The sequence below is a fragment of the Mustela nivalis genome, assembly GCF_964662115.1.
Source record: "Mustela nivalis genome assembly, chromosome: 6".
Classification (NCBI taxonomy): domain Eukaryota; kingdom Metazoa; phylum Chordata; class Mammalia; order Carnivora; family Mustelidae; genus Mustela; species Mustela nivalis.
In genome coordinates this window covers 20,509,578-20,531,846 of record NC_139025.1, presented here as the reverse complement: position 1 = coordinate 20,531,846, position 22,269 = coordinate 20,509,578, and the positions used below count along the sequence as shown (strand labels likewise).

Sequence of the window (22,269 nt, the reverse complement as noted above, 5' to 3'; positions counted from 1 at the left end):
GAGTGAGCTGGTATTATTTAACATTTATCAAGAAGAGATCGAGATACTTGGGCTGAGGAGTTCAGCGTCTTAGCTTTGTGTACCATTTAGTTCATTACTGATAAAAAAAAATTATGAAGCATATTGGTTTTACTTTGGGAAAACAGATTTTGAGTCTTTAAATCATGATAGAAAATTCTCCTGAGAAAACAAGATAAGAGTATTCAGGAATTTGTACGCATCTATTTTTAAAACAATCATTTAGCTAAGTGGTTGTGTCTTGATAAAAGACGACAAGTGTCCGTCTAATAAATGAGACTAGATTTTAAGAATAGATTTGAATTTTAGGTCTTATATTTTGTCTGTAGAAAACAAACATGATTTCCTGTCTACTATCTTTAGAAAAGCATAAAGATTTTACTTAATTGTACAAAAAAAAGTGTCTTCAAAATGGAAATGGAAACAGAGCATAGTTTATGATTCTGGTATTCTACCATTAGCCCAGTTGGTTTTATGTATATGTTACAAATTAACTTATTCTATACTATTACTTTAAGAGTACCATGGGCTTAAAAAGGTTTTGGAAAACTGTCTTATTAGCCTCCCTCCCTACCTTGAAAATAAGTCCACTGATAACATTTTCATAACCTCCCTTGGTAACATATCTCATTGTATAGTCATCTTCACTGCAGGTATTTTTATCCCCATATCGAATGTGGATTTTTTTTATGCTACAGTAATTCTATTAGTTTCACTATCTTCACTGAGATTAGAACACGTTGCTTATTTTCTCTGTGCATTTGTGTCTACTAGTTCTTGAGAGAGGAGTGGTGGCCTCCTTTACCCTCAGTGAGAACAAGCTACTATTGCCTCTGGAATTGCATGAACCAGCATGAATCTTAATATATTTTGTCATGCTCTGTTCATGTACTCAGTATACGAGTGAGGCAATGTATAAGTGATTTTTTAAAGGCAACTGTAAAACTGTTTATAAAGAATGGCCTATTTTATTTTAAAACAATGTCAGCTGGTGGTTTCCTATGAGCTATAGAACGGAACAAAGTAGAAGAAAAGCTGGTCCACAGATGATAACTTTTTGACCTTTTTCCTTTGTTTCTCTTGGTCTGCAGCAGCGGGTAAAGATTTAGGCGGAACGAAGACACTGAGTCACATTTTAGGAAAAGAGGATGAGTTGAATGTCTTCATTCGAGAGCTTCTTGTCCGGAAGGAATTCATCTTGTATAACTTTACAGAGTGTTCTTTGCTATTCTCCTGGCCTCCCCACCACCAAACCTGGGTGTCTCTAGAGGTTAATAAACTATTCTCAAAACTAAATAACACTCGGCCTCTTCGTACCAGAGAGATTTGGGAAGCCGGGATTGGGGATCGGCCATCAATTTAGATCTAGACCAGGTCAATAGCAAATGAAGGCTGCTGTCTTGAAACAGCTGTTCAGTGGCCTCTGTGAAATGAGGTGGTGGCTTCCATCCAGTTTCTGGACAGCTGTCTTCCTCACAGAAGGCCTTGCCACAATTGGCATTAATTGGCTCTCTTGCTCACAGCCTCTCACAAGAAGTTCATTGAAACTTCTCTTTTCTCCCTTCCTCTCTCCTCATCTTCCTTCTCTTCATTTCTGCTTTCCCCATCTTGTTGTCTTTTACCTTTTTCTTTCCTCCTCAGTCTTACCAGTAGGTGGCCCGGAAACAAAAGAGTAGCAGCAGTTCCTGAGGGAAAAATGCATTAACACCTCAGCCTCTGTTTTCTGCCAGGGCTTGCAAAGGGACCTGAGACCAGCTGTTGGGATAGAAAGCTCATACCTCCCACAGAGTCTGCCTTCTCTGCCCCAGCCCTAAGCTGCTTTGCTCAAGGTGTGTCAGAGTTTACTCTGGGGTTGTCTATTTTATCCATGGAGCTTCTTTCATCACAAGGCAGGGAACACGGCTGCGTTTGTAAAATGGATGGGCCCACAGGGAATTCTGAATGATTCAGTAGTGGTAGTACAAACCCTTCATTATAACTCCTCCTTGGGCACAACCAGGAGTTAGTAGAGACAGAAGGTCATGCAGTTTTTGATTCCCTTCTCTGATAGGGACTGCGCTATTTGCAGGGGGGGAGGGGGCGGTGTATGGCAATCACATTCCCAGTCCTGAGCAGACTTTTTTTATTTATGATCTATTTATTTGACACGTTTTTAATAAAGGAAGAATTAAACTCCATTTTTAAACTATATTTAACAAATTGTTTGAATTACAAGGAATAAAATTCTGTGAAATAAGACTTTTGAAAGATCCACAGCATGAATTATTAACTCCACAGAATTCTTTGGGTTCTCTTTGGCTCTTGCATAAAACAATAACAAGATAGCAGTGATAGCTTCCACCCCTGAAATTTTCAAGTCTTCTCTCAAGTTATCTACCTTCATGTTCTCAGTCTCAGTTTGAGCCAAAAAGTGAAGCAAAGGAACACTTACCATTCATATTCTTATTTCTCCAGCCAGAAGGAAGCAATGGTGGACATGATGCTCTCTTACTATAGGAAAAGATGGGCACCTGGGTGGCTCAGTGGGTTAAGCCGCTGCCTTTGGCTCAGGTCATGATCTCAGGGTCCTGGGATCGAGCCCCGCATCGGGCTCTCTGCTCAGCAGGGAGCTTGCTTCCTCCTCTCTCTCTGCCTTCCCCTCTGCCTACTTGTGATCTCTCTCTGTTGAATAAATAAATAAAATCTTAAAAAAAAAAAAACAAAAAAAAAGAAAAAGACCACAATTAAACAATTTTACAGCAGTTCTGCACTTGCTAAAAAACCCCAAACATTTTGCCCTAAGCTGCCTTTGTTTAAAATTTGAAACCTGTGTACAATGTTGTACAGAGAAATTCAACCAACACGCCACACATTGGTTTGCAATTAGCTGATTACAATGTTGATTGCTAAGAACGCTTATATGGCCAAGAAGATAGCCAAGCCTTTGAAATCACCATATGAAATCTAAACCAGGAGCTTGAATTGGGGCAGTATTAAACAGATGTGAAATCCCAGATATCATTTGCAATTTAGAAGGTAAAATAATTCAGCACAACCACTTTTGGCAAGGGTTTCGATTTTCAGACTATGGCCAGGACCCGCAAAACAGTTATGTAAGAAAAAAGTGAGGTTCAACTTTAGGGAAGATATCCTAGCATGAGCTCTGACTCTATAGCCTTCATAATCCACATTCTCTCATGTGTATTATGGGATAAATCATTCTCTGTCACCGTATGTGTTATTTATTTATTTATTTATTTACTTCATGGTTTACTTGAAAACCAAAATGTTGAATAGTGTAAATAATTTGAACAAGCAAACTGTGTGTAAAGAAATACTTCGGAGAAATGTAATTCTAGAATGGACAGATTGTCTAATAGGTAAAGGAATGACTCTCACTTTTGTAATTCATTTATTTATTCGTTTAAAAAAATGATGGAAGAAATCTGAGAAATGATACAAAGAGGTTGGCTATGTGTCTATTTGTCCTTCTGGTTTAAAAAACCCTCAAACACATCTGACTGCCAAAGAAAGAAAGAGAGAAAGAAAGAAGAAACTAAAAAGACAAAAAAAAAAAAAAAACACCTTTCTGATTTATAATCATTTGTAGTTTGGATGTGCCTTGAAGTTTGCATTTATTTATTTTTTATTTTTATTTTTTTAAAGATTTAATTTATTTATTTGACAGACAGAGATCACAAGTAGGCAGAGAGGCAGGCAGAGAGAGAGAGAGAGAGGGAAGCAGACTTCCTGCAGAGCAGAGAGCCCGATGTGGGGCTCGATCCCAGGACCCTGAGATCATGACCCGAGCCGAAGGCAGCAGCCCAAACCACTGAGCCACCCAGGCGCCCCTTGAAGTTTGCATTTAAAAAGAAAACATTTTTCTGATTTTCTACCAATTCCCCTCCTGAGCTTGCCATTTCTAATCATATCTTTCTCCTTGAAAGCAAATGACAAGTGAGGAAGCATTGGTTTATAGCTGCTAACATCTCTGCCTTAAATGAGCACCGCTTTCGTTCAAACAGGTCCAAAATGAATGTTTGAAAAGGGGCGAGATTTTAGGGCTTGAACAGTGAGTAGAAACATCATTTCCTGACTCCAGACCTTCTGTCATTGTGGAGTGGGACTTCATCTGGCACTTTACCTCTCCCTTCTACACTAGTTAAAATGCCGTGTGGCCACTTCCCTCTCTTTGTCTTTTTTTCTTCAATAGGGACACTGAGAAGATTCAAAGAATGAATGGAGTAAATGTTATCATGTATCTGTATAATATTCTTTAGGCAACACTGTACACTAGTCACAGGAAAAATATTTTTCTATGTGGTTTATATTCATTTCTCTAAGCTCTGAAACCTCTCAAAATTTAGTCCTTGGAATATAAATCCAAGATTCATAATGGGCTAAACCAATGAGAAAGATGAAGGAATCAGATTTTTTAGGACAGTAGGGAAGGGGCAGGATTGTGTCAATGGGAAGGGCCACATCCAAGGCCAGCCAGGTGTACAGTTCTGGGGCACCCTAGCCATATCATATTGTATGTGAATGGTGCCCCCTAGTGTGGAGGAATGCATACCCTACCCATTGGTCCATTCAGTACATCCTCCTTGAATTTACTCTGTGCCAGGCTTGGTTCTAACTGCTGGAAAATAGGAGCAGAGAAAGCAGATAAGAATCCCTGGCCTCATGAAAACTAAAAGCATTCTCACTGTATTTTTTTCTTAAGGCAAACAGAACTGGGCCAACTGAATAAAATACATATATATCCAGAATTTGGTCCATTGGCCTACCACTTAATGACCCCTGCTCTGGGCTTTTAAATTATTTCTGTAATCTTGCAGGTTATAGCCACAGGGACAAACGCAGAAATGTACTGACAACAGGTTCACATCTCTTGCTTAGCTCGTGCTTAATGAGAGCACTGTGTACATAGAAAAGTCAGCTAATTAATTGTCAATTTCAATTCTATATCCTCACCCAAGTGTCTATACTTACTACTCCTTCTTTCAAGAAAACGTAATTACTAGAGGTGATCAGTTAGGTAAGTGAGGAAGGAAAACTAGACTGAGGTGGGGGTCATGGCATTCTGCCCATGCATTGTTTGCTTAAATAGACATTGGTCATGGAGACTTACGACAGAAGCAAGCCATTGAGCAATGTTCAGTGTGGCTCTTGAACCAATTCAAAGTCTGCTCCTAACCACCTACAAATTTAATTAATTTTTTTTTTCAAGGAAAAAGGAAGATTCCCCAAAGCTTCAGGTCTCTTAAGGGTTATGCTAACAGAAGTAGGGAAAGTACAGAATTTAAAGAGCTCATTTAATAAAGAAATTTATTTCTCAGTCTTATGGCATCTTAATGCCATTTGATAGAAGGTTTTAATTTAATCTGCATATAGGCAAAATGGAACTAAAAGAAGATCTGGTCAACTAGCTACTTTCATGGTTGTCTGGAAGATTTTTTTTTCTTTCTTTTTCACATTGGAAATTTCAGTAACACCAAAAAGAAAACTTGTATTAATTTTCTACAAAAAGCTTTAGAGAAATGCTGTGATGGTACTCAAAGAGTTCAAAAGTTTTCCATCTCACAACTCACTTTGAATATTCTTAAATAAGATCATGACTCAAAAATATTTAAAGAACCTGGATCACAAATCTGACGAGAAACTGTCACATTATAAAGGTATAAAGACCAGATGTAAGCATCCACATCTTCCAAAATATAGAACAGAGACCATCCCTGAGTACTCTTCCTCTTTTCTACCTACCTTCCAGAATTCTTTCTTTCCAAAAACCCCTCATAAATGAGCGATGACAATAATCATCAGAGGAGGAGAGAGTGTTTCCCTATCAATTTACACATTACATTAAATTACTTTTCCCCAAATCTGGAAGCATTTCCTGAAAACTGTCAAAGGTATTATTTTTTTCCTCTCTCTCCCTCTCTTTAAATCACAAAGCAAAATTCCACTGTCCCTCTACTCCCCCCCCCCTTCAAAAAAAAAAAAAAGTTGTTGAGTTTTGCTTTTCTATTCACTGCAGTTCTGGCCAAAGTAAAGCCCTCTTTCTCAATGACGTCAAGATCTTTACCAAGATTAGGCTTTCATTTCTCTATTGCAGCAATTAGCCAGGGAATGTATAAAAGGCTTCAGGGAGACTCACTGGGCTGCAGAGAGAGAGGCACTTTGCACCACAGACAGATAGCACGAAGGAAAAGCCAGAGGGAGTGAGGAAAAGAGGAGTCCGTCGCTCCTGGGGAAGGGAGAGACAGACAGCCTGGGAGAAGGAGAACAGAAAGTATGTGTAAAACGGAGTAAAGAAGGGGAAAAAAAAACTACCCTTAAAGCACATTTTTAAAAACTCTGGCAATTCAAGAAAGAAACAGGCTACTTTTCTGAACATAGAGACAATGAAAAGCTAAAGAAAATTTTGCAATCTCTGCCACAGTCTCATAGGTGCTTGGAAATGAAAGTAGAACTGCCTGTCTCTAACCGACTCTGAGAGGGGTAACTGGATTAGGGACGGGTGCGCCAGTTTGTGTGTGTGGTTTTTTTCTTTTTCTTCTTCTTCTTTTTTTTTTTTTTTTTAACATCTTAAATCCTGAAAAAAAAAAAAAAAAAAAAAAAAGCAGCAGCTCCGAATTGAATGAATTGATGGGCACACTCCAACTGCTGGGCTGGAGAGACTGGACTTGGTCTTGCCATTTCTGCTTCTTTGAAAGAGGAGACAACTTGGGCTTCCTTTTAATTTAGTTTTTCTCCTTCTCCCCCCACCCCCCGGCCTTCCCCTTTATCTCCCCCACCCCCTCTATCACCACCCCCCTTTTAAATAAGAGGGTGAAGGGGAACCAGAGCGCACAAGGGAACTGACTGGGAGGCAGAGAAGATGGGCATCCTCAGCGTAGACTTGCTGATCACACTGCAAATTCTGCCAGTTTTTTTCTCCAACTGCCTCTTCCTGGCACTCTATGACTCGGTCATTCTCCTCAAGCACGTGGTGCTGCTGCTGAGCCGCTCCAAGTCCACTCGCGGGGAGTGGAGGCGCATGCTGACCTCAGAGGGAATGCGCTGCATCTGGAAGAGCTTCCTCCTTGATGCCTACAAGCAGGTGAGCCGCCCCGACAGGGGCTTCTCCCGTGGTCAGTAGGGGCAGGGGCTGGCCAGTGAGGGGCAGCAGGCCGTGGGGAGCCCTGGGCTGGGATCGTGGCGCTGCCTCTGGGAGCCTGGTGGTTATGCTCGAGGGAGCTCCTTCCTGCACCTTCCACACCTGTCACGCAGGTCAGATTTGGGTGTGACAGGTAGGAAGCTGTAATGACTTGGTGTGACTTAATAACAAGGCATAACTTTCTAACAAGGGTCATTCATGTCTTGGGGCAGTTTTGAAGTGGAAAGTGTTGGTGCCGGTTAAACAATTTGGGGGAAATGTCAGAGAATGTCAGGGGAGGAGAGACTGCTGCATTTTACCTGCTTTTGTCACAAACTGGGATTTTGATGCTTCGCTTGATGAGAGACGTAGGTGTATCAGGAAAGACGGTTCAGCGGTGGGCACTGAAAGGCAAGGGAAAAAAAGAAAATGCTACTCAGAACCCTCAGAGTTGGAAAGATGTAACAAGATGCTCACAGCTAGTGGGATTTGGCATAATAGCCCCCTCATTTCTGGTAGAGGTAAGAGTTAATGAAAGCAGCCCTTTGGCAGCATCCTCCTCTACATGGGCATTTTTGTAATTGAAGAATAGTTGACATACAATGAACAGGTGTACAACATGGTGATTTGACAACTATCTGCATTAAGAAATATTCACCATGATATGTGTGGTTACCATCTGTCACCATATGAAGTTATTACAAGACTGACTATATTCCCTATGCTACACTTTTCATCCCCATAACTTATTGGACTTGAACCCTTTTGAAGTGGTTATCAGGGACCGAGTCCCAGGTCCTGGGTTACTAGATACCAATTTGCAAAAAAAAAAAAAAAAAAAAAAACAAAAAAAAACAAAAACAAAAAAAACCCGCTGAGAACTAGCTGTCAGAAATCCAGACTTTGTAAGGGAGAGCACATTTGCTTTCTCAAAAGTAAAACAAGTTGTCCTAGAAAGAGCAGATAAGTCTATGGTTCATTACTGTCTCAGAACTGTTAGAACACGTGTTTTGAGCTCTAGAGCAGTGGCCTCACTTAGGGGCAGAACTCATGTCTCAGGGCGGCTTCCCAAGACCTGAGTTGATGAGCTTTGTTTCTAATAATACTTACTGACAGCCCAGACTTTTGGTTACTTGGAGATGTTGGTAGGACATCCCCAATTCAGATCTCAAGGGGCAAAGGGGAACTGGTTCTTTGTCGGTTGTCCCCCTGCCCCTACCCACGTGATTCCTAAAGATCTCTGGGCTTAATTAAGAAGAATGGACTCAGTTGGCAAAAGTTCCCGTCAAAGTAGACAATCTTGGTTTTCCCTAAGTGTATTGGGAGACCTTGTCTGAGATGCCAGGGAAGGGAATTTGAGAGGCTGTGGAAGCCAGTGAAGTGGTACATTATAGACAAGTGACACCTCAGAAACACAGTGAAAGCTCAAAATAAGAGAGGGGGACAGGAATGAGTCCTCCATCAATAAATTCTAGAAAAATAAATCCATGCGCGAGGAAAGGAATAGAAGTAACATCTAGTCACAAGGAATCCAGAGTAATTGAGCAAACAAGTGCTCACGAGGGAAATATTCATGAATTTGGGGCATTTTACTATATTGCATATCTTTGTTATCAAAAGTCACCTGCCAAAGGTCTTCATGTGTTGTCCTAAAGGCCAGAGAATAGTAAGAGCTCTTGGTAGTATATGAAAGCTCCTTTATAATAATAGGAAACCTTAATCTCCTTTCTGTTATGTATGTTGGGCAAAGGGGAGTCAAGGGAGGGAGATAACAAGATGATCATTTAAGTCCCACAAATGTATCATTGAATGTGGAATTCTTAGGTTTTGATTTGGGAGTAAAGACTTCGAAAGAGGGTGGAGAATGCACATGTATACCAGGCACAGTATTAGCATGTTCCCTCATCTTTATCTGGATTTTATAGTTGTTAGGAAGATAACATGGCCATGCCAGTGGCTTGAACTCAGAATATTAAACTCTTACTTCTTTGAAAGATAATAGACTTTTTGCCTTTTAATGAAAGTCACCACTTGGGAGAATTTTACTTATATGTATATATGCTTATATAAATATCTCACATAAAATATAGGGGCTGTGCTGTTACCCACAAATATTGAGAGTGTTTCTTCTCTTAGGCAGCTTATTGGAATAAAAAGGGAAAAACAAACAAATGCCTCATCAATAAACTTCATTATATTTTTTTGCTTATATATAGTGTTCCATGTGTTGCAATTTTTTGTGATGCATATTCCAAGAAATTGACAAGGAAAAGTGATTTTTCTTTTTTCTTTCTTTCTTTCTTTCTTTCTTTCTTTCTTTCTTTCTTTCTTTCTTTTTTTTCTTTCTTTCTGCAGATGGTTTATATATTCTTCTTTATTATTTCTATTGATTAGTGACCAAGTTCACAACTATTGTTATTATGTATGCTTTTTATGATTTATATATTAGATACCATGAGAAGAAGCAACTCAAGAACCCATATATCCAGAGACAAGACTGGATTGGGAGAATAAAATAGAAACGTTGTGAACACAGCTTGTCTTGGTTTTTAGGTCTCCTTCTGTCTCCCCAGTATGACAAAGTGGTGGTGGCTCTGGTGGCATTTAAGGGTCATGCCGAATCTCTGAAACAGGTTGAATCACCTCCCTGACTGCTGTTGTCCTCTGCGACACTGTCTTTGGGTGCCGCCAGTCTATGGCCATGCTGGAGGAGGCTCTGTGTGAGATGGCACCACAGTATTTCACAATCCTGACTTGCGTTATTTGGAGGTTGCCACCTGCAAAAGCAGAGTTTTCCTGGCTGAGGGGTTGGCACACCTGTGATACGTCAGGCATGTCCTTTCTAATTCCCTTTGTTGAAGGTCAGATATTTGGGAAGATATTTAGAGATAGTGCAGTCAAAGTGCTAGCCTTGTATTTGGCTCCTACAGGAAGCCACAGGGAAATCAACAGAACAAAATAAAACAATTCTCTACATGAAAATATTGAATGGGCTTTAAAATTAACTCCGTAGGGAAACCTTTAAAGATAACTTGCGCTCGGTTAGAGGGAGTTCTGTGCATGGTGTTGATGAAAAAGAAAGTCTACAGAAACTTGCGGAAACTCGTGACAGAGGCGAACACCTGAAGTGTGTTCTTTAAGTTTTCCTAATCTGTGTCATTGCATCTTACACTGTATCCTTGTGCTGGTGCTCCAAGACTCAGAAATGCAACCAAAAGCAAACTACCGTGCCTGGGAGCCTGGCTTCCACCTAAATGAAGTGTAAAAGTAAACACACAGTATAGATGCTGACAAGCAGTTTAGCTTCTGAGTGGTTAATATTGCAGTAGCACAGAAAACATATTCATTTGAACATATAATTTTGGTTTTGAAGGGTCTCTAACATCCTCCTCCTCTTCACTCCCCTCAGACCTTTTGACACTAGTTTCTACAGTGGAAAATAGCCCTTTTAGGAGAGAAACAGTCCCAAAAGAAGAGAAAGGAGGCCACAGCTAGAGCTTGTCCTTCACTTGGATAAAACAGTAGGAAGTGATAGAGCTCAGAGCTCTGTTTTCAAGGTACAGACCAAAAAGAGAATGACCAAAAGGGAATCGAACTCAGAGTAAGTAGCTCACTCATTCTTCAACTCTGGTTTATTTGGCCAATTTGAATGTAAATATGTAAATCACTGCCTAATAATTGTTTGGCCATGTTTATAAGGACGCTGATGTAGTCGGGTCATTATGTCAAAGAATTCGAAATTTCATGATGGTTGATAAAGCCATTCCAGGGCTTTGGGTAGCAAGAAGGATGTGTAAAAATTGTTCTGCCACCCCCTCCCCCATTTTTATCATTTGCCTTGCTTCCTATCATGAGACGAGGTGATATTTTCTCCAGAACCCTTTCTCAGGCCGGGGGATGAAGGTGAGGGAACAAGGTTAGTAGTATATGCTCTATTTCCAGCTTCTGCTTCATGAATGGTTCTTTTTTTCCCTTGCCCTGCATTTCACAGTCCACATGCTAAAGCAGTATTATCCTTTTCTCCATGCACTGAACACAGTCAGTAAAAGGAATACCATCATCAAGGGAGTCAAATTTTATATGCCATATATTTACACTCTTGTTCATGTTTATAAATATGACTATCACATTTGTGTTCTGCCTAGAGATGCCCCCTGTTGTAAAAATGCAGCCCTTTACTTACCTCCCTTGTTGGTGTTGTGTTGATGCTGATTACACAAACATAAGAAAGGACAACTGTAATAGCGCAGATGAGAGAGATAAAGTCAGTGATGACGATATTACATTTTACGTATGTCCTTTCTGATCCTTGCAAAATAAAGGGACCCTTTGGGAACATCGGAACTTCAAGACCAATTAGTGGAAATGATGTTTCTTGTGTTTGGGCATTAAATACTGGGCAGGGTTCTCTTTAGAGCAGCTAATGCTGGCAGGGAAAGAGGTACCGACCTAATTACTCTTCCGCAAGAGTAAAAAATGCCTTTTGAATGCCTCTTTGGCAAATATGTCTCATTAAGGACAAAAACCAAACACAAACCCTCTAAGAAGGAGAAATTAAGATGATAGGTAACTTGTGGCCAGGAGACTTTCTGTGCCACTGTGGGAAATTAAAACAAAGTTTGGGAGTACCAGGGGATAACTTGTTTTTGTTGAGCTCCTTTCCTGCAGCCTAAATGTTATTATGGGATGAACTTTATTTTCTTCATCATTCTGGCTCTTTGTCAAGGAATGCTTTGCTCCTGGGGAAAGTAAAGAATCTTCCATCATTGGAGACAGTGGTGATTCTCCCATTCCATCTCAGCAGGGCATATAACTGAACAAACCAAGAAACTCTTCATTTGAAACTCTGGTCATAATAAGAATTTAATTGCCACAGAGATCAAATGGAAAGATGAGAAATGACATTGGTCTCATATGGCAGTTGAGGAAGGACAATAATGTCCTTTTAAAAGATTTATTTTTTTTAGGTTAAAGGGAACTTTCATTTTTTTAAATTTCTAAAGTTTATTTTTTCTTTATCATTCCTAAGTTGTCATCAGCAGGTTTTAATAAAATGAACAAACTTTACAATTAGTAGATGAGATTTACAAGAGCAGACTATTGGTGTACTCACTTTGGGACTCACAAATAATGGGTGTGGAGTTCCTCTCCCCCCATAGGTTTGTTATTATCATTAATATCACGTTTTCTCTAACCTAGTCATCCTCATGAACAAGATGTCTGCTTATGACCTTCCAATCTTCAGTAGGGTCCCACGGCTGCTTAGCAAAATAAAGAAGATTGGCTACTTTCACTTCATACACACATCAGCAGAGATCATCAAGAACAGATTGATAGTATTTAGTGTTGATTATGGCAGAACTCTACAATAGGGCTCCAGGATTCACATTTCCAAATTATCTGACTCAGTGAACATATCCATCACCCAAACACAGTTATGTTCTTTGCAGGTCAAGATTATTATTAAGTGTAAAATTCTTTATTGACCGCTACTCTTAGGATTATAACAGCTACCATTCATTCAGTGATATCATTCAACAAAATTTTCAGCTTAACAAAATGTTAACCCTGCCCCCAGGACTAACACACACACCACACACACACACACACACACACACACACACCAGGCATTATGCATTTGGTACCTTTTTTAATTTTTAATTTTAGAGTGAATATATTATAGTTGTTTGAAATTTTCTGAGGTAGATTAGTCTGTATTTTGAAAAAAATTATGTGGCTGAACTTTGTGTCACCAAGAAGAAAGAGGAACTGCTTTAACTTTCCAAGAATTTTAACTACAGGTAATGAGAGTCACCTGTGACTGAAGCATCAGATTAGATTGTTTAGTTTGAATGATCAAGAATAATGCAAAGATCAGCAGTTCTGCTTAGGTGAGAGTTCGGGGCATCAGATGGTTGTTTTCACCTCCCAAGAACCTACAAGTCTACACTCCAGAGATGATTTTTCTCCTGTGCGTGGGCTGCTCACTCGACAAGAAGTCACTACAACAGCTCATGGGTTTAGACTGGTCTGGATGCCTTAGATCTTTATATCACAGTATATTGAGGAACATAGCACAATACCATTGAAAGCAGCCTTCCTAGAATTGTTACCTGTATTTTAAGTGGGAAAAACCTAATGAGAAAGTAATGGTAATGCTACCCACTGCTTAGACCTACAAAGAAGTACAAGAAGTACTCATAGATTAAAAGGTTTATAATACCTTTAAAATGTGTATCTTTAAATTGTCAGTATATTTTAATACCTCAGAGAAGAGAGAGGTATTATTTTACCCCCTATAAAACAATCCAGCTGAAAGTGGCTTGTTAGATTTCTCCATCTAGTGTAACTTGCAAATTAACCAAGAAAATTAATATAGAGCAACTTTCTCCCTGATAGTAACTGAAAACAAATGTACTTATTTAAATCATATGAACAGCTTCCTTTCCTAAGAAAGAAGATTGTTCTAAAATTTTTTAGAAAAAAATAATCGTATTGTTTTAAATCTGCATCGCTAGGATTTTTCAGAACGGAAAGGAAAAACTTCTTTATTTCTTTCTCTACAGTTAAAATGAGTTATGCATTCACATTAGATAGAAGCTTCTGAATAAAAGCCCTTGAGTATTTTATATCAGTTTGGATTGTTGAGTCTTTAACAATTTCCTTCTAAGTGACTTCAATTACTAGCAGTGTTATGTGTGGTTGTATTTATACGAAGGGAATAAGTCGATCCAATTGGAAATGTTTTGTAATATTAAGTATAGTGTATAAAAATCAATTGGGCTGTCGTAAGTTGTCCCTAATGTTATTGGCTTTGATTAAACCATTCTAGGGGAAGATCTGATTGTGTTAATTCAAACTGAAGTAATTGGTTCTTTTATGTTGCCAGCTTTTTATTATCAATTTACAGATCCAAAGGCCGACAAACTTTCCTTCAGTCTGTGTTCAACTGTCTAAACTACTTGCAAAGGGGCACGGAGAGTAATTTTCTTGCATACCTTCTTCTATACCTGTCTGGATATTTTATAGTTCAGAGGAGCTTGTTAATGGAATACATGATAGATGGCTAAATGGTTTGTGATTTCCTAGATAAAAACAAGAAAACCATACCAAACCAAAAACATGTGAAAAATGAGGAACTAAGAGAATTGTGGAATAATTGCATGTTTTTGTTATTTCGTTTGTTTTATGGAAATGGTGAGATTCTAGTTGTAGGAACCTGAAAGTAAGCAGCAGCTTGAGAAACCTCTAGGAAGGACATCATGTTGAGAAGAGCTCAAGTTACTTTTAAGGGTAATCTTTTTTTTTAAACGTAGAATTTTCCAGAAAGGCGGTATGCTGTTTCACATGTTTACTCGGCATTTGATGATGGAACCTATAAGTGCACAATGATTTGTAGTGTACAAGAGCTTATTTTATATGTTATAACCCAATAACTGTCCAAGGAAGGCAGGTACCATTATCACCATTTTGCAGATGGAAAACGTGAGACACCGAAAAGGTGAAGTGGGAGTAGCCCATTTCAGTAAATAGCAGAGCCCGGGTTTTCCACCTCTGGCCCGAAATACACCTCATTGGTATTATTGTCCATTGGTTGAAATTAAATGAATTCGCATCATGCAAGAATATAAAGGTCTTTCCTATGTGTTTTAGAATTCAAAAGTGGGAATTCAGAAGGAGGTAGCTAAATTTCACAAATCTGTTAATTTTTCTTAAAGTAGACCATTTATTTTTAACTTTTAAAATGGAGTCAATTAATCATTTGTTATATGATGTGTGCTAACCATTGACAACAAAGTAAGGATAGGAAAGAATATTGGCGTCAATGTAATGATGAAGAGAGTTAACTGAGATGCCTTTGAGGATGAAACAACTAATCTCAGTAACTATACAGAATGAAAAACTTCTACTCTTTTTAGGGTCCTTTTTCTACAATACCTGCCATGGTGTCTCTTTACTTAAATCAATATAGATTTATTACATCCTGTGAAGGAAATGCCACATTTGGTTGGAGCCAGTTGTCTTTGTATAGAGTGAAATGGAGTGACAATGCATTTCATATGGTATTCTCTCCCTCTTTTCTTTTTTTTCACCACCAGGTGAAATTGGGTGAAGATGCCCCCAATTCCAGTGTGGTACACGTCGCCAATGCTGGAGGAAGTGACAACAGTAGAAATGGTGCCCAGGTGAAGATGGTTGATGGAGCCGAGTGCCACCTTCTTGACTTTGCCAGCCCTGAGCGCCCACTGGTGGTCAACTTTGGCTCAGCCACTTGACCTCCTTTTACTAGCCAGCTGCCAGCCTTCAGCAAACTGGTGGAAGAGTTCTCATCAGTGGCTGACTTCCTGTTGGTCTACATTGATGAGGCTCATCCTTCAGATGGTTGGGCAGTGCCTGGTGAATCTTCTTTGTCTTTTGAAGTGAAGACGCACCGGAACCAGGAAGACCGATGTGCAGCAGCCCACCAGCTTCTGGAGCATTTCTCCTTGCCGCCCCAGTGCCGAGTTGTGGCTGACCGCATGGACAATAATGCCAATGTAGCTTACGGGGTAGCCTTTGAACGTGTGTGTATTGTGCAGAGACAGAAAATTGCTTATCTGGGAGGAAAGGGCCCTTTCTGCTACAACCTTCAAGAAGTCCGGCGTTGGCTGGAGAAGAATTTCAGCAAAAGATGAAATCTAGATTAGCTGGTTAAAGGTATGATTGTAAAGGAGTTTTGTTTTTGTTTTTGTTTTTTAAATTATGTAAAGGAAAGGAAACTAAGAACTGAATCCACTATTTCCACCAAGCCCCATTGTCTTGCTGAAGGTTAGGAATTTACATGTCAGAAGAACATAGACATCTAACATCTCCATATTCCTTTTACCACTGGAATGGCATTTGGCTAAGTAGTAGCCCCAGCACATCTCCTCCTAATGAAAAGCCTGAATGAAAAGATCCCAAGATGGAGAGGAAGAAACGCTGTTTCAACATGTGTTCATTCTGCCTTGGGAAAGCAGTAATACAGCTGATGCATGCTTTGGGACTTGAAGAAAAGACTTACCTGAATAACTACTATGTTAGGGAACTGTTGTCCTTATTAGTATAAGGAGTATTGCCTATGCTTTATTCAGCACGGATAGAGCCCATCTGGAAAGTTCCCAAATATTTACGTCTAAAGAGTCCTTGAGCCCAGTTCGTGTGGTTAAGGCTTTTTTGTTTAACAATGTTCTAGTAGTTTCTGCTGTTCTAGTTTCTAGCCATGTGGTGCTCTTTGCCAGTCTAAACATCCCAGAACTCACAGGTGTATTTGCAGATATCAAGGATGATCCCTACCTAGAGGATTAGGATGATTATCTGAAATCTGAGGGTTCCTTTCTAGGCGAGTGGGGAAAGCCCTAGAAGAAAATCCAACTGACAAGCTAGGGACAGGAAGCAGAAAGATGAGGAGGCTTCACAGAGTTTTACCTTGAAGCTATAGGGAATGGGACTAATTTGTTAGTCACAGAAACATGGAAACATAAAACATACATGGGTCAGAAAAAGAAGCAACTTAATTGAAATCAGCATGGAGAATATGCATATGAAATCAATGAATTTATCATATATTCCTCAATTGAGAGCGAAAGGGGGATGGAAAGGAGAAAAAAAACCCCACGCTTCATTATTTTTAATTATGAGGGTTTTTTGTTAGGAATAATTACTTTCTGAAATAGGTCTGTGGTATGTATATTTTCAGCAGGTGAAATATACCGCATGATACTGATTTCATGTAAAACCAGTAGGTCCAGTGGTTCTGGTCTGTCCCTCTCCATTCCTACAATTCTGATGTGGCCCCATTCATTTTTGGTCTCAGTCTCCTTAACGGATGCCGAGCTGGGGAGTACATTCTTCATAATATACTCTTGATACTATATATAAATATATTCTCAGCTGCTGTGGGAGGTAGGTGCTCTGGCCATTCAGCTGTAGCACTGTTCTTCTCCCAGAGTGAGTGAACTATAATGAATAGTAAGTGCAAATAAACAAGATTTCTTCAGTTACAAAATAGAAGAAGAAAAAGTTAGTTTGAGACAATTCTCATTAATAATTTTGGAGGCTTTGATAGAGACAACCCTCAGTGGCTTGGAATGTGGCAAAATGGAATTCCCATTTACATTTAAATTTGGACTGGGATCTTCCTTTGTTCCAGTTAGCTGAGGTCTAGTAATCTAAGGCCTCTGTCCTCATTATAATGCTACACACACACACACACACACACACACGCACACACACACACACACATACACACACACACACCATGTTTCTCTTTAAAATACACTATAGTTTTACCTATAATATAATATCTAAATATCATAACCCCCAAAGAATAGACCAATTAATTTTGTATTATAAATATTTTATTGTTAATTTGAGGATGCTATTAAATCACAGTATATGGTTGTATTGATACGTACAATCAAAGGTTCCTATGACCATTCCATTAATAATTGAATCATAAAATAAAAGTTGTAGAGAAAAAAGAAAAACACTCAAGTTGAAAATATCTTCTGGAACTAGTTGCCTGAAATAAGAAAAAGGTGGGAATTGAGTGTGTAAGAACCAAAAGTATATTCAAAAAAAACAAAACAGAACTGGAAAAATGTATCAGTCATATCACTAGTTTATTGTTTAGATATTAATGTACTATTTTAACTGATTATTTTCTTTACAGCAATATTTAAGCTTTGCAGTGTCTTAAATTCTATAAAACACACCCGCAAAGAATGGAAATTTTGAAAATGTGGCAACATCTAACAAATTTCTGGAAATTCCCACAGAGAACAGATTATTTCAGAGTTCTCAGTCATTAAACTTTATACTCCAGACTGGGCCGCACTGAATTTTATCTTTCAAATGGTGTCAAGATTATGTGGTACCCGAGAAAAGGAAAACGAAAACTTGGTTGCAGCACACTCACCCGTTGTCCTTAAACTTCCCCTTTGTTCTACATGTACAATAATGGAACAGGATGTTAGAGAAGCTGGTGGGGGGATGAGATTTGGCTAAGGCAGTGCTAGTTGTCTGGGAAAAAGGATGATGGAAAAAGCACCCAGTTGCGATAGATGTTTAAGGAAAAGAGAAGGTCGTGTGTGTGCAATTCCTCTCCATGAGGATATTCCAATGGAAAAATGAAGCAGTGGAAGTAAATATACAAAGGCATAGGCTGAATATCAGGGAAAAAGATATGTTCAATAGAACATAGAAGACTTTCTGGAAGAAAGGCAGTTAGGGAACAATGAAGACAGTGAATTGACAAAGCTCAGGAATCCTACAGTCTGTAGAATGGCTTGGTGTTAACCAGAGTTATGATAAGCCTGTAATTATGTAACGTATTTATCTCAACATGTTTTTTTATGATTTCCTGTGATGTATCTTTTATGAACATAACAAGAACTCATTATTTGAAGTAGAGGAGAATCAATGCTTAGCTGGTATTCTCAGAGAAATTATTAGAGTGTCAATACCCATCCTACCTGTCGTGTCTTTATAAAGTATGTTCCTTTGACCAATTGTTCAAATATACTTGGTAAAGTATGTTCCTTTGGACAATTGAGACCTAAACATCCCCTCCCCCTAGGCTGTGTTTACATGGAGCTATCAGTTTAGCCTTTTAAACTGAATTAGCTTGTCTATATTGAAATAGTTTCAAGCAATTTTAGATATTATCATAGCATCTGGATTTACTCAGACCTTTAGTGTTTGAAAGACATATGTCTTGGAACTATTCAAACTTATTTTATTTTATTGCTTAGAGAAAATATTAGTGGAGTCAACAATGACTTTCTTGAATGGGTGTGAATGAAATGCCCACAGAGTAATGTAGAAATGTTTGATACAGATATTAAAATGTAACTGACCTCCTCAGAGGAAGACTAGTAACTGTTCTTTGTATAGCAAAAGTGACAGTCGTTTAACTTATATGACTTTTATTTTCATGTTTTGGATCTCTGGTACTGTGTCTTCCCCTTGTTTATAGACTGTACCTTTGATTTTTGGTAATATCAAGTTCTGAATGGCCTACTGATGAAAATTCTGCCATTAAGCAGAAAATGCCTATTCTATGACCAAGGGGAGAAGAGAAGCCTGCTGTCTTTTTATTTTGCCTGAAGTGTGTTTCACTATTTGGGCTCTTGAATAAAAAATATGAAATATGGTGAGGTCATGTGTGGGTACTGCCTTGTTGTAAGAAATACCAGAGGGCATGTTAAAGACAATATCTATGCCTTTGGGAGAATTCCCAGCTGGATACAAGGTGTTCTTAGCATGCCTTGTGGGTTATATCCACAGCAAAAGGAATACACTGATGTACAGGACTTTCCATTCTGTAAATCTGCCTGATGGTTTGGAAAATTAGCTTAATTAGAATCATATGGTCATTGCAAAGGGAAAAATGTAGACACCAATTTCTGTCCCATTGAAGGGTTAATGAAAACCTCTTGAGCACTTAGAGGTTTTCAGAACATGTCCAATGTCATGTCTCTCAGCAGAAGAGATTAACAGTAAGAATTCCGATTCCAGGAACTTAAAACAAAATGATATTGCCAAAAATCAGAGCAAAAATGTTTTCAGTTATATCCCAACTTCCTCCCTACTTTCTACTTTATCTTAAAAATAGAATCCAAACTTAGGTTTCATATGTACATCCAGAACAGGGCATAAGTATAAATTTCTGCTTGGTGATCAGCATTCTCCTGGTGGTGTCTTGAGGTACTCCATGAAAGAAGGAAGTAGGTCCTGGGAGAGTTAGGAAGTTGCTAACTGGAGAGAGGTAGGCCCTGAGAATTTGGTCTACTGATCTGAGAGAATTTGAAAAGAAACTTCTTACCAGTGGAAAGGGTTGCTGGGTATCAATGAATGACTTTAGAATGAGGCAAACATTGGGCTACTTCTTTATGTCTTAAGTTCTGGATAGCAGCAGAGGCAAGGTCTCAACTAAGAGACCCAGCTCTGCTCTAAGGTGAGTCTGAACCATCAGAAAGCAAACATGTACAGATATCCAAACAAGACTGGTCATACAATTCAGGGCTTGCTCCCCATTTAGGGCAGCAGCACCAAAGCTCCATGGAGTTCATTTAATATTTACTGAGATGATCTCAAGGACCCAGGAGATGTTGAATGAGGTCACTATTTGGGCTCAAAACTATCCCCCTTCCCAATCCTCAAAGCAAAGAGATAAACACATAAATGAAAGAAGCCCACAGAAGGGGGTGGGGAATAAATAAAAATTCTCTCAAGACTTTTCCAAACTACATCACTGGCCCATGTAGTTTTTATGTGTATTAGGATGAGAGACTATGAAGATATAGGTTTCCAGTACTTTATAACCAAAGCAATTAAAAGATATTGGGTAGGGAATGTTGGCCAGTTTTACTTAGTTTTGCATCACATTATTACCAGACTCTATCACTAGCCCAAGTAATCGAGTACCCGGAGAGGGAGACTGGGATGTGCAGAGGTGACCAGTGTGCGAATGATAACTACTGATGAAAGAGTCACTGACTCAGTTAGTGGTTGGATGTAGTCACATTAGTTTTCCCCTGCCCATCTTTGTCTCCCTGGCAAGGAGACTATTTGGGGCACGATGCTATGGGTACTGGGTAAATGTGGTGAGAATGCATGGGTGTCTTTCTCTGCTGCTCAGTTGCAGAAACAGAAATGCTTTGGAGGTTATTGTAGAAAGAGTGTTATTATATTGGTGCTGAGTGGTATGTGTGCTTTTAAAATTTGTTCTTGTATTTTAATAAACTTTGAATAAAAGAATAAAGTTACTCTTTGGTTCTGTTTATTTATTTTTAAATTATTCTCTAGACCTTGCCCTGGCTGGAACACATTCATGGTTAACAAGGGATAGAGAATCCATCATTCTAATATTTATTCCTTGGTATTTGTGGGTAAAGACACCAGCAATGCCAGGTTATTTTAATCTCATGATGTGTGCCAGGGTCTTCAAGGAAATCAAGAAAAGTTAGAAGAAAATCTTCAGATACTTTCCATATTCATGAACAAGTCACACACAGAATTCATGGAAAGGGCCCTATTAAGCCTATGGAACAAAGTTTTACTTTGTTATATTTATGCCTCAGGTTTATTTTTTTAAATTAACATATAATGTATTATTTGCTTCAGGGGTACAGGTCTGTGAATCTTCAGTCTTAAACATTTCACAGTACTCAACATAGCACATATCCTCCCCAGTGTCGATAACCCACTCACCATATCCCTCCCCTCCCTCACCCTGAGTTTCTTTCCTGAGATTAAGAGTCTCTTATGGTTTGTCTCCCTCCCCGATCCCACTTGTTTCATTTTTTTCCCTCCTTTCCCCCCTCGACACCCCGCCCTGCCTCTCAAGTTCCTCATATCAGAAAGAGCATATGATAATTGTCTTTCTCTGACTGACTTATTTCACTTAGCATAATACCCTCTAATTCCATCCACATCGTTGCAAATGGCAAGATTTGTTTTTTTTTTTTTGATAGCTGCATAGTATTCCTTATAAATATGTACGACATCTTCTTTATCCATTCATCTGTTGATGGACATCTAGGCTCCTTCCATAGTTTGACTCGTGTGGGGTTGCTGCTATAAACATCTGGGTATGTGTATCCCTTTGGATACCTGCATTTATATCTTTAGCATAAATGCCCAGTAGTGCAATTCTTGGGTTGTAGGGTAGCTCTATTTTCAACTTTTCAAGAAACCTCCATACTGTTTTCCAGAGTGGCTGCACCAGCTTACAGTCTCACCAACAGTGTAGGAAGTTTCCCCTTTCTCTGCAGCCTTGCTAACATCTGTCTGTTTCCTAACTTTTTAATTTTTGCCATTCTGACTGGTGTGAGGTGGTATCTCACTGTGATTTTGATTTGTATTTCCCTGATGCCAAGTGATGTGGAACACTTTTTCATGTGTCTGTTGCTCATTTGGATGTCTTCTTTGCAGAAATGTTTGTTCATGTCTTCTCTCCATTTCTTAATTGGAGTGGAAGAGCATTTGACTACATTTCTTTTTTTTTTTTTTTAAGATGTTATTTATTTATTTATTTAACAGAGATCAAAGTAGGCAAAGAGGCAGACAGAGAAAGAGAGGAGGAAGCAGGCTCCCTGCCAAGCAGAGAG

At 39.0% G+C, this 22,269-nt stretch overlaps 1 protein-coding gene across 9 annotated transcripts in view; it reads left to right on the top strand.

Moving 5' to 3' along the window:
* DIO2 (iodothyronine deiodinase 2) overlaps nucleotides 1–20,925 on the top strand; it is a 202,594-nt gene extending 181,669 nt beyond the window's left edge. For 7 of the 9 annotated variants that reach the window (XM_082736340.1, XM_082736345.1, XM_082736344.1 and 4 more), the window contains 2 exons: nucleotides 6,826–7,099; nucleotides 15,235–20,925. In XM_082736340.1, the coding sequence (XP_082592466.1) occupies nucleotides 6,878–7,099; nucleotides 15,235–15,810 (798 nt within the window). In that variant the 5' untranslated portion in view covers nucleotides 6,826–6,877 and the 3' untranslated portion in view covers nucleotides 15,811–20,925. Of the gene's footprint in view, nucleotides 1–6,056; nucleotides 7,100–15,234 lie in introns of those variants that run through there. The other 2 variants (XM_082736347.1, XM_082736346.1) reach the window with 2 other exon arrangements.
* The last annotated feature ends 1,344 nt before the right edge of the window (nucleotides 20,926–22,269 follow it).